General features: G+C 38.0%; 1 protein-coding gene across 1 annotated transcript in view; it reads left to right on the plus strand.

The window, feature by feature from the left end:
* JAKMIP3 (Janus kinase and microtubule interacting protein 3) overlaps positions 1-14,284 on the plus strand; it is a 1,929,353-nt gene that overhangs the window by 1,186,980 nt on the left and 728,089 nt on the right. The window contains exon 12 of the mRNA XM_044056811.1: positions 12,742-12,870. Within this exon, the coding sequence (XP_043912746.1) occupies positions 12,742-12,870 (129 nt within the window). The remainder of the gene's footprint in view (positions 1-12,741; positions 12,871-14,284) is intronic.

Here is a 14,284-nt window from a genome sequence, read left to right on the forward strand (position 1 = left end):
ATGACATTCGTAAGACACAGTTATGTTACAAATACTCCCACCAACTGCAACTGTACCATGTTTATGATAACATACAATTCCTTTTTGTGTAACAGGTAAGTACATTGCCACGTTGTCCTGTGATGTCACAGAACCTGTATCAAAGTGTAGATATTCACAAGTCTCGATCTATCCCCAAGGGGACCACATGCATCGGAAGTCCTCCATATGATGTAGGTATGGCAGTACAAACACAGCAATTTAAAGTGTTCCTGGTCTCTATCTGCACACGCATCATGCCTAGGGATCTGTTGAGGTGTGGAAGACACTCTGTGGCCAGTTCATCACGTATCAGTATTTGTATCCGTGTAGTTATATGCAGGTGAGGTTCCGGAAATTGTAACGTAAACACAAACATGGTTAATAGGTGTATAATCATTAGGACAGCAAACATAAATGTCTTTGGGGTTGCTTTGTATTGTTATACAGTCTTCGCCGGGTGATTCGGGCTCTTTGGTATATCAGCTACGAGATGTCAATCAGACTTGATATCCTTTACCAGTTTGAGAAATGTGACGTGGACCCAGGACAACCTCTCTGCAAACTTTACTGCGGTAGGCGTTGCCAACAGTACCCGGTACAGACATTCGCACTGTCCACTTGGCAATAATGTTCTTTGGATAACAGTGACATACACACAGGATACTGGTGTCAGCTATGCTTCCGTCTTCGTTTGCTCTTATCTGTAACAGACTTTAACTGAGGAACAGTGTTACTAGTTAACAATCCTCTCATGTCACCTACTACTGGGTCATCGACCTCCGCTCTGCAGGCATGACAGCTTTCCACTCTGGCACATGATATGCCATTCCACATACTACGTCGAAGTGGGTGCAGCAATTAACATTTGGAACAGTTGACAAGCTCAGCAAAGCTAGAGGAAGACAGTTCATGTAACTCGCCTGGATGTCACCCACCCAACTCCTCTACTTATTTCTCGATCCCATTCTGCGGCGGCAGCAGTCGTGCTGAGTGTGGGTTGTACATGCAATTGACATTCATGGTAATACGAAGTAATCCCCAGGTAGCGTGATTGTCTGGTTAACTACATGTGTTCTATTGTCACTGTAGCTTCTTTACAGCATGCCAGATCTATGGATAGTTAATTTTACTGGCACCTTTGCCACTGCTGCTGCATCCGGATTACTGGTTGGGAATGCTTCTAGCCATTTTGATTATCTATATGTGTAATCGCTAAACAGTCTTTGTTCCCTTCACATTTATGCAGATGTATGAATTCCATACAAATAGCACGGAACGGTTAGGGTGGTGTAGGTCAACTCACTCCCTTCGGTTTAAATACTCCCTGTGCATGATATCTACGGCAAACGTGACACGCTGCTCATGAGGTTTGTATGTGGTTCGTAATTCCGTAAGTTACGGGTATTCTGTTAACCAAATGTACCATCCCCCCTGTTGAGACATGTCTGTACCCATGGCTCCACAAAGCCGCATATCTGAATATATTAGACGTTAATATTGGCTTTCTCACTGTGGATATGTGCAGTCCGTGTTCAAGGATTGCTCCTCGGCATAACCACGCCGGCTTTTCTGCTTTCGTAGTTGCTGTTTGCATTGTTTGTACAGTTTCTACATCTAAACAGTCTGAGGTTTGTCATTCCTCATTCACACAGACACTTTCCAAGTGTGACGCTGCTTGTTTTGCAGGTGCATGAGCTCATGCCTCAACCTTCCTACTGTTATCCTGTTGCATTCTATGCCCTGCACATTTACAATTACCTACTTCAGTGTGTAACTGCATGTAGTGTAATGCATTCAGGTTCAGATGCGATGCTTAATCGGTTTACCGTGGATGTTATCATTCCCCTATTCTTCCACTGCTGCTCATAAACATGCACTGCACAGACAACAGAATGACTATCGGGACATATGTCCACACATCATTTTTCCGCTACAGTACAAGCACGTGTTAAAGCTATCTATTCTGCTGCTTGAGCAGACACGTTATGCTGCAGGGTTTGGCCGGCTACAATGTCATTATCAATAACTACTTCATAAACTACTTCATTCGCTCCTGTAGGACTCTGTCTACATGATCCGCATACATTAACTGTCACCTCTGCATCATCTAAGGGTATATCAGTGTTATCATGTCTGTGTGTAGTTATTTAAGCCATTTCATATAGGCTACTGTGTGATGTACCATACACAGCTGTCAGACGTGACGCTCATAGGTTTCATGTTGTACAACGCTCAATCACCATGTGAGGTTGACTCAGTGGTATGGTCAGACATGACACATGTGTAGCACGAGTCAGGAATTCTATCTTCTCTTGCAGCAGATTGATGGCAACTGCATGACACATTCTCACAGTGAGAGGGTGGTCTAGTAACATTACGGCCGGGGCCTGTACTGCCATGGGTGCTACAACAACTGCCTGTACACAATGTGGCAGTGACCATGCCACAGTGTCCAACTGCAATGAGTAGTCATCTATTTGGCGTTGCTTACTTCCCTGTTGTTGCATCAAGACTGACGTCATATATCTCCGCTTACAATCTACGGTCTGACAACATGTGTTATGATTATTCACGAGACCTACTACAGCTGTTAAGGCTATCAATCGCTCTAGTCTGCATAATGCTGTTTCTGCTACTGTAATCCGGTGTACTATGTGTTGTGCTGCCATGGGTGTATTAAAGGTTAAGGCAAACAAGACAGCGGATTCCACAGCATTGTTTGGTATCCAGATGTAACATGTGTTAGTCGGCCCAGACACGACATCATTCCCTTCTTGTTAGTTGGCTTGGGTGCTTATTATATTGCTACCTTCCATTCGTCATGTGATGTTCTACCATACTTGGATACCAGATATGCCATGTAATTGACCTGTATTCTCTGTATTTGCAATTTATGCTTGCTTACTTTATGTCCCTGTTCTGCTGTTTATCTCAATAATGATATTGTATCTTCCATACGTTGCTGCTGGGTAGGGGCCGCAAGCAGAATATCATCCAATTAAAGTGGAGCTTGACTGGCCCCGGGTGGAGTTGACACCGGAATGTAGCTAGCCATCCCCTGTGAGAATATCGTTGTACTTTCACAGTAGCCCCGCGATAGCCGGGTATGGCTGTATCTGTCACCCTGACTGTACAAGCAAAGCAATACGAACTATGTGGATGTATAGGTATTGCAAAGTAAGCATAGCTTATATGTACCACGGTAAGATACTTCTGTGGCATGTTCATAGCATTGAATATAGTGTGTGGGTCTGGCACCAACGCTACCCTAAGTATTCTTACATTATTTACAGCTTATACATACTGTACCATCCGCCATTCCCTTTTTGGTTTCCGTCAGGAGATACAGGGTATTGGATGGTGAATAGCGGTTACTTTGTGGATGGGGAATTCTCTGACTTTGCAGATATCTTCTGGTGTCCACGGTCTATACGCCACGGGGTTGGGTCCTGGCCTTCCTGTCCTGCATGATGGTTCGGTACTTCAATTAATTGACAGATATCCTCACTCTGTTTTAGTACTGTGTTCTTACTCGGGTGTCCCTAGGTATGTTACGTGTTCGGGATGTGGTTTCAATAGCTTCTATTACATTTGTTCATTGTGCTACCTCTGTTGCCACAGGATAACGTGTGGGGACTATCCTGCCCTCCCGCTTAATATCCTGCATGTGGTATCTGAGGTGGTAGGGTGTTGTGGGGGGGGGGGCGGTCGGTACTACTGTATTATGATCTTCTCTGTGTACGTATGATGCTTAGCCATTTGTAGTGTTCTATTCCCTTCGGTACACTACCTCAGTCCACCGATGTGCATGACGGATACCCAATTGTCGCTGTTTTGTCGCCTGCACATCTTAGGGCTGCCACCTTTTCCAATGCACAATGTGGGACATTAGTGTTCAGAACGTGTAATTTGCCTGGAAAATGCATACCCACGGCCAGTACATAGGACAGGTATTCACGCTTTGCCAGGAGAGCGACCAATTGTTGTAGCATTTCAGTTGCTTATTCTGTTTATTATTATATTTTGCTGTTCCACATACAAATTTACTGTTTTACGCTACCATCTTGATATATATCTGGGAAATGTTTGTCCTGAGATATCAGGACATTTGACATTTGTTCGGTTTATTTACAGGACACGACTGGCCAGAGAGGGCATATCCCTCTCAGGGTGGAACAGGTGTTTACCTTGGAACATATGCATCAAATTTTCAGGGATTACAATGTTTCAGTAACGATATGTTGCCTAATATACCATCAATGTCATATTTATTACCCCATTTTGCTGCGTAACTCACAATTATGTGCTCTCTGCGATTGCATATTCTTCACGTCACCCGTCAAACGCGGATCACATGATCTGTTGCTTCGATAATCTCCCATATCCTCTACACGACTGCTACGTACCCTTCTGTCATAACACGTGTGTCTCCTTCCCTGTATCCACTGTAGTGTCTACAATGACTATTTACTCTGCTGTGTGTTCCCCTGACCTATGTTCAGATTTAACAGTATGTGGGTAGGTCTTCGACCCGATATCACTACTGTTAACAGAAACACAATGTAGTCTGGTCCCTGATCTACAATAGACACAAAAAGGCAGACACTCCTTACCTGGGCCTCCTGTTTAAGGCTGCACGTTTTCTTCTTGGGATCCAGTTTTCCGCTTTTCAGCCACAGATCAGACAGTAAACAGCCTCTTTACACACAACAATTCAGTCGGAGGTCTTTTCATTCAAGAAGAACCATTTATGCATATTCTCCAGCGCATATGTCTAACCAGCCATGCACTCTGACCTGTAGCTTACCAAGGGAATTCGGATTACAAGGATCACGATGTGAAATAAGTTGTTACAACCAGACTGTAGTTATCAGTAGGCTTTTCTAAGTGACAGCCGATAACACAGGAGGCTCGGGTTCGAAAGTTTTAGTAGTGTACACAGGCAGGCTAAATAATGTACAGTCCAAGTATGAGAGTTTTGTCTGACTCTATACAGTAAGCAGTTTCTTTATATAGTGTTTACAATCAGCTTTTGCCCACCTTACTGACGTGGTCGGTCACAGGGCATTTCCATCACTATGGTCCGCAATAGTCTATACATACGTGGGTGCTGGGCTCGTGCTTTTAAATTGTTTTCTCATGGGAATAACACAGCCTTGCAAGGCACCTTGTACATTACACTATCCTTTTGTGATTGTAGCTGTTTCAAGGACCCTAGACTGTTACGATACAGTGGACAGTTAATTTCTTAATACGTTGCTTTGTCTCTCTGGTTGGGAGTTGTACTGCTATCTTCGATTGAGCTCACAAGGCCATCCTCCTCTGGGGAAGGAGTGCTGTTATGCATGTACATACATTTATTGTTCTGTAACCCAGCAAATAATTAATGATGACAGACATGAGCCTGCTGTCCTGCTTACTGCCAGGTTCAGAATTCCATCACAGTACAGCTTAGCTTCACCAATTACATGCAGGCTTAGTTCTACTGCCATATTGTACGGTACAATTCAATACATTATATAGTATTTAGAGTGTAAACTGGAACTTCATATGTGTTTCTATATATTTTACTTAACAACATCCATCGAGCCATATGCATGTTGTTCCAACCTTTACCAAGACCGTGTGTATTTGTCCGTCCAGCCACGCTTAATCTCCACATGTGATGTCCCAGTTTCCTTCTTTGCCTGTAGCACCCTGTTAGGACGCCCTGTGTGGTAGGCACCTGTTCCGCTATATGTGATCGACTTCACTGCAAAGATAATCATCGATGCGGTGGTCCAACGACCGACTTGTCCACATGTGTACACTTATGTGCACCGTGTGGTATGCAAACCTAGATGGTTTGGACGGGTACATACTACATGCCGGATGTACACATTCTGCTGACACATTCACATGCAGCCATTTACATATCTGTACCTGCGGTGGGTTGGTGACATGTGGGTAATGATTTGCCCGCTGTGGCATTGCCTAACACAAACTTCTTACCACAGTTCAGGTATGCACATTGTGTGTGGTTGTATAGCTGCACACGGATGCTAGCAGGTTTGGGTGCAGGGGTATACATGGGTGTCACTGACATGTACAATGAGGCTATTGTGTAGTACATCCGAATGCATGGGTTCTGCTTCTGGATATTGCACTTCATCATACACCATCCAGTGTATGCAACAGAGACGTTGCTGGGTCTGGGATATGTTGCTATGCACATGTTTGCCTGTGTTTGAGGTATCTTGCTTCCTTACTGTTGTTATGTCAGCACAGCTACCCGGCTATGTACTGTCACTACTGCTTGTGACCATTATGGTTGGCACCTTTTCCAATGCCCATAGTGGGGCATGTTATGTGGACACTTCGAATTCGCAGGACTACACATACCCAGGGCTAGTGCAGTTGACAGAACTTCACTTGTTCGCCATACTATGAGCTTATTCTGTAAGCGCTTGGGTACCTTATTTCTTTTCTTATGCTATGTCTGTGTTCCATATCGTAATGTATATGTTTTATGCTACTATTTACATATATATTGCGGAATTTATGGCAGGGGATCGGGGTCATTTTCCATTTTACGATTGTTGCAGGGACACGACTGTCCAATCAGGGACTGTCCATGGCACATTGGGACAGCAGGTAACCCTGGTGACCATGCCCATGTCGCTGCTGGGGTTTCCACCTTTTCCATTTTCCGATCTGGGATATTTCCGGACTCACATCTGCCTTTACAGGCCGACACATACAAACGGTCACTATATAGCATAGAAAGTCACTTGTTTGCCTAAATAATTTGCTTATTATTGTGGCAATTTCCTTGCTTATTCTGTTTATTGTGTCATTTCGGTATTTCTGTTACAGAAATAACCAATTCATGCTACCATTACATTACATACGGGATATCATTGTGTCCTACAATCGTAGCACATCAGCCATTTCTAATACGTTTTTTCGGGACACAACTGTCCATGGAGAGACTGCCCCAACCAAAGTGGGACGGGTGGTGACCTTAGTCGCTGCTCCTATGTCGGTGCGGCGCGCTGACATGCGGCTGTACACCTTCTCTGAGTGTAAACACTGACAGTGCATTGCGGGACGAAGGCGGTCTTATGCATCCTTTGCTCCTTGGACGGGTACACTTATGCCTTCGTGGCTTCTATTTGCTTCTCCGTTAATTTGGAACGGGGACTATGTTGCATACTGTACGTGCGTTTCATTCTGCACGGGACCTGGCTGCTGCCATTACTATTGTGGGCGGACCGTGGCTGTCAGCACATTAGGTTGCTCACCTCATGCCGGCTTAGACACGCCTCCAGACGCATCCTACCTGGGCTCGCTCACGTACACTACGCACGTGTCTGTGATTCCGGTGCACTCTCATTAATATGTATATGGCGCTACTGCGCCGGATATTCCATGCACCGCCGGCGCAGGCCTTACGCCGGCCTTGCGCCGAGCTTCATGAATCCCGGGGCAGAGGAGTATTAATCTTATGGAGAAAAAATGTTACTCACCCTCAAATCATTTATAACTATGAAGACAAAGAAAGCCTTATAGCAATTGTAATAGTGAAATTCAACAACAGAATCTGGACAATGGTAAATATATATATATTGGTTTTCCAACATATCGACAGGGACAGTTAAAAAACATGTAGACCTAATCACCAAAGTATATAAGGGCAACCTGATAATAGTAGGAGATTTTAATTGCATCCTGGATAATTTGGAGACCACTAACAAAAGGAGTTTTCATCTTAATCCCATAGGGAAAGTTCTTAAAAAATGGAGTGAAAGTCTAAATCTAATTGATTCATACAGATACAAAGAAAATAACTCTTTATCATTTTCTCACCAAGATCATAGATTTGGGACCCAAGCAAGAACAGATAAAATGTATATATCTCAGGAATTAAATTTGAAAATAATTTTTCCATAATTCCATGCCCATATTCAGATCAAGTAGACTATAAAAGATTAATTTATACAACAAGAATACCGGCTTATAATACAAAAATAAAACAATTCAAACCATGGTTAGATTCAGAAGTACAGTTTTTCCTAGATACAAATTATACTGAAGAATCAAATATAGTAATCTTAAAAGACAGCTTGAAAGCATATTTATATGGGAAAGTCCCTTCATGGTTCAAAAATAAAACAAAAGAATGGGAATCAGAATTACACACTATTCAAAAACAAATAATAAAAATCAATAACAATGAATCAAGAAACCCATCCATCAATAAAAATGCAATTGAGGAACTAAACAAAAAATACAATGAAATTCTGACATATAAAACTAGCTTGGCAATAAAAAAATTAAAACTTAATTCATACTTTATCTTGCCTAAACATATGCATAATTTAGCAATGACAATTAAAAGACAAACTATTGAAAATAATATCACAAATATTATTCATGAAGTGAAGGAAAAAACAAAAAAGTATCAGATATAAGTGATATTCTTGATGCCTTTAAATATCATTACATTAAACATTATAGAGATGACAAGTCTCATTTCAGCTTTTTAGATTTCGATCTAAATTTTCCTAAAATAAAAGCAATACCAGAAAAATTAAAAATAGATATTCAAAAACAATTCTCCCATAAAGAAATTATTGAAAAAAATTAAGGAAAGTAAAAGCAAAAAAGTTCCAGGAATTGCTGGAATAATAATTGAATTATATAAAATATTCCCAACTTCAGCAATATCAATCTTTCATAGAACACTAAATGAAATACAATCACAAAATACAATACTGCCCTCATGGAGATATTCGCTAATTAAACCCATAATAAAGGAAAATAATGATCCTAAACAATATAATTCCTACAGATGAATTTCATTATTTAATAACGATTATAAAATCTTTATGTCTATTTTAGTTAACAGAATTAAGAAATCTTTGATACACATTATAAATGAAGATCAAACAGGACTCATATACAATAGACACACTCATGATAACATTCAAAGAATTTTAACACTTATAGACTTCTTAAATAGAGATAATCAGGAAGCTCTTATAGTTGCATTAGAAATAGAAAAAGCTTGTGATGCACTAAAATGGGAGTATTTTTTCAAAGCACTAGAACTTTATGAATTTTCCCTCACTTCAATACATCCATTATATATATATATATATATATATATATATATATATATATATATATATATATATATATATATATATATATATAAATAATCTTGCTTATGTAAAACTTGGGCCATTTACTTCAGAAGCCATGGAGATAACCAAGGGCACAAAACAACATTGTCCAATGTCTCTCATTTTATTTGCGCTATCTATAGAATTATTTGCATCATTAATATGTTGTGACCCTAAAATAAAAGGTATTGACATATACTGCCAACTTAACTCAAAAATTATGATATTCGCTGATGATGTTCTACTTACCCTGTCTATATCAGAATAATCTTTACAAGAACTAGATGAGCTAGTGGAAAAATGTTATCTTACTTTAGGCCTTCGCTTTAACTAAACAAAGTCTAATTATATGTTATTGAACAAGAAATATGACATTCTATTAAATACAAATCATATAATTGGTAAACAGGTTTCCACTATAAATTATTTAGGAGTAACCCTATGTGGAAATATGAAATCAACCTTAACCACAAAGTATAATAATTTTGTAAACAACATGAAAGAACAAACAGTAAAATGAAACAAAATCTATCTGAAATTTGAGGATATATTGCAAATAATAAAAGTGATACTACTTCCAAAAATAAATTACATAGCACAAGCTATCCCCATGATACCAAATAAAAAGTATTTAAAAAAAGATAAACAAAATCCTTTTAAATTTCCTCTGGTTTCCAAAATGGAACAGGTTAGCTTTCACACATCACATTAGGCCATGGGAATTGTGAGGAATTAACTTTCCAGATATAGAGACATATATCAAAGCTTCTATTTTTAGAACAATCATAAATTGGATAGATCCAAATTTTTCTTACAACTGGAAAGCTCTACATACTATTATTTTCTTAAATGAAAATAAAATAACAAAAAATCTTATGCTAAATGATCAAAATAATAAACTTTGGAATATATTATGTGTCAACTTTCAATACACTATTACAAAACCAACTAATCTAAAGTATATAAATTACATTTACAGTTTATTCAGAAGATTTATTAACACCAATACAGATATAAAATTATGCATAGAGTTATTAATGCCTTTCAGCTTCACAAAAAAATTTCTTTAACTAGATCCATAAAAGCACACTTACTAATTGGGTAATAAAAACACTTTACATTTTGGCAACATTGTATAAAGAACCAAATAGTGCAAGATAGTTGACAAATTAAAAATATATATGATATCTCAAACACAGATTGGCTAGTGCTTCAAAGTATATTATCATACGCACAAGATCTATGCAGAATAATTAACAATTCATCTTATCGAGCCAGGCCTAAACTCATAAATTATATGCATGAAGTTATTTATAATAATTACAATTGGACAAACCAAACATCAAAAATATACAAAGTCTTAATGAACTATAAAGTTAAACCCAATCAAAATTATTGGAATTTTATTACAACAGGACATTTAATAAACCTATGAATGGAAAGCAAAATTAATCTATTGTACCCCATTAAATTAACATCTAAATTACAAGTATGGAAGATATACACATGGAAATTTCTGCATAGAGCATTTATTACACCCAGCAAGTTAGCCAAAATTAACTCATCTGAAGATGTTATTTGTTGGAGATGTTCATTAAAATGTGAAGCCGACTGGATACATATGCTATATGATTGTATTAGCATAAAAAAATATTGGGAAGAAATCACTAAATTTTTTCAAGCTATATTTACAGACTCCTTTGTACTAAGTCTCCAGTTTTTTTGAATGTTAATGATAACACAGAAATGAATAAAAAAGATTTATATATTCTTTGGACTATACTAGCAGTAGCTAGGAAGTGCATCACAAGAAAATGGAAATCATCCTCTGAATCCACCATCGAAGAATTCTTGAGACTAATAAATGAAACAGTACTCTTAGAAATTAAAGTCAAAGAACTGAGAATTACCCCTAAAACATGGCTCAATAACCCTTGGGAGAAAATTCTCTCTCTTACTGAGACATTAAAAATGGACACAGATTCTTATTGTGTAACAAATATTTTCACATATTGTTTTTTCTTATTCTCACCCAGGCCATTTGTAAATACTATACATAGAATGTTATAATATCTTAATCATTTAGATAAACGTAATTATAACTGTTGTTATATTTGGAAATTAATAAAAAAATTCTGAGTAAAAAAAAGCAAAATAAAGTAATAAAGTAGGAGTGCAGTCTGCATGTCTTTCTCTGTATCCACATGGGTTTCACTTTTTCTCTGTATCTCAAAGAACACAAACATAGGAGAACTGATTATGCTTAAACATTGCTCCTTAGATGTGTGTGTGTGTGTGTGTGTGTGTGTGTGTGTGCGTGCGTGCGTGTGTGTGTGTGTGTGTGTGTGTGTTTGTGTGTGTGTGCGTGTGCGTGCATGTTTCCTATGATGGATTAGTATTTCATCCAGCTATGGTTGCTTGGCAAGAAAGGCTACAGATGCCTGTGATCTAATGAAATAATGACTCAGTACAGTTACTAAATTTTTTCACTTCAAGCATTTCTTATACACTGAAGTCAGTGAAATTCTGTTAAACATGTTAATTCCATTCAGTTCCACAAATTTACTTGACAGACTTCTACCCTCTATAGAATTCTCAAAGTGTTAAATAATTAACTTCTGCAGAATTTTCTACAGAGTGCAGTTTTCCATTTTTGATTTTGTTTGGTTAGTTACTAAGAGTCCTAATATGGCTGGCAAAATGAAAGTATTTTCATTGGTTCATTCATTCTCCAATATGTACTTTATCTTCTTCAGAGTCTCAGAGGAGCTTGGTTATACTTGCAAATGGTCACTATTAGGTTGAGGAAAATATCCTGGATGGGATGACAGTCCATCACAGGATGTACTTATATATTCACACAGTTCATGTACCTATGTGAGGTTTAGGGTGCTGGAAATCCACTGAATGTATATGAGCATTATGTAGAAACAAAAGGAGAGAGAGAGAGACAGAGAGATAGAAAGAGAGAGAGAGAGAGAGAGAGAGAAAGGACATTCAGATATTAAACAGAAAGCACCCTAGCCAGACCAGAAATCAAACCAGTGAACCAAGCCATGTGAGGCAGCAACCTTAGCAATTGCACCACTGTTCGGATTACAAATTCTGAGAATTTCAACAGTAACTGTACTGTCCTTTACACACAAAGTTTTTTACCATATTATCCCTTGGGGTTATATACTGGGTAAAATCAAGTTATATTGTCTAGGCTTGTAAAGGTTCTTGGGCCATTAGCCTAGTAATCTCCTATGAACCTATGAATCAACATATTTCAACAAAATCCACTGGCAGGTTGTATTGACAAGAATTTCAAAATTAATAATTTAAACTAGGAAAAAGAAGAGAGTAAAGGAGTTATATTGCCCTGTAAATGTTCAGTAGTGCTATGATGTAAACTTTTTTGTTAAATAAAATATATTGTATAAATAAAATGAAATGAAGAAATATTTTATAACTCATTTAGTTATGCCACTCAGCCTGTGTGTCTATTGAAAGTGTTTTTCTCACATTTAAAAAGTCTAAAGGTACAACTGTTTTGATTTTTATATTTCAGGGTATGGCAAAAGAAGAGACTGAACTTCGCTTTCGGCAGCTGACAATGGAGTACCAAGCTTTGCAGCGAGCATATGCTCTTCTCCAAGAACAAGTAGGAGGAACTCTTGATGCAGAGCGAGAAGTTAAGGTCAACATGACTTATTTACTTAGCTGTAAATATACACAAACATAATATATATAAGGACAGAGAGTTCAATTCTTTACCCCATCTCACACATGTATGTGTGCATACATATGCATGTCTGTCTATCTACTTACCTATTTATAAGTGTGTCATTCTTAGTTGACTTCATGCATCATCACAACGCATATGATTGATGAAATCTTAGCAAACCAAACCCAGAAAAACTTCCTTGTGAGTACACCCATGGTTCCTGCAAGGGGGGGGGGTCCTATCTCATCTATCCAGTTAATCTATCAGTAGTGATATGTAACCACTTGAAATCTTGGGACCTGATAGAGAGAGTCCCAAAACATGGAGACAGAATGGCCAGAAATATAGACTTACATATATTAAGTCTGAAATTTCTGTTTCTTTGAATATTCCCCTGAAGTATGTCGATATCAGAGTTAGTATATATTAGTTTGGTGGTATGGAGGGGTGCAGAAGTTTAACGGAGAAGGGTGATGTTTGAGATTTGCTTTCTTCCTGCAGTTCCCGTCTTGGTTTTTTCTTTTTGTTGGCACTCGGCATTTGGAGTATATATGGTGTTCTCTAATTTTACAGTATAAGATACTTCATGTATCTGACAAAGTAGACACCTACATATTCCATGTATTCATTTTTTCTGTTTTTTATGTAAGAATAGTGTTTGTTAGTGACTTCATTCTGCTGTAGTAATTGTCCATGTTTTTTCTGATTGCAGCTTTGGGTAGTTTACTCAGATATTTATATGGAGAGTGTCTAATGGGTGGTCTTGTAGTGTACTACTGAGATAATTGTTTACTGTAGTGACAATGCATTTTAAGTGTATTTTTATGGTAGAAAAGGCCATATGTGTTAACTTATTTTAGTTAAAATATTTAGAATAAAGACAATTTTCCATGTTATGACATTTTCTATCTGGCTAGATGTAGCCAGTATTATTTTTTGTTTTTACTTTTAACTTTCTTTTTTATTCTAATAAGAATTTCTTTCATTTTGAGGGGATTGTGTTTTTATTAATGGGTTGCATTTTTCTATTTTTTTGTATGTGTAGTTTGTGAAGTTACTTTATTTTTTTTGCTTTCAAGTGAGTGCAAAAGGTGAGCCATATTTTATTTCTAATTTTGTCTTAATTTTATTTGAAACATTCCAGGCTCTTTAATTGGGTTTAGACTAGTTAACATTGTTTCTAATGCAGTTGATTCTATACCTTTCTCTGTAGTACAGGTCCAAATGTGGTTCTTGCAGAAGTTTATTAACAAACTAAAGGTCAGAATAGCCGACTATTTATCAGACATAAGACTTAACGTGTTCAAAAATCCACTGAAAAAGCACCACCTGGAAACCCCTGGACATTAAAGATTCAGCTTTCATGTACTGGATAAACTAGAGATGG

The sequence above is a fragment of the Protopterus annectens genome, chromosome 14.part0, assembly GCF_019279795.1.
Source record: "Protopterus annectens isolate FY-2018-M chromosome 14.part0, PAN1.0, whole genome shotgun sequence".
NCBI lineage: Eukaryota > Metazoa > Chordata > Ceratodontiformes > Protopteridae > Protopterus > Protopterus annectens.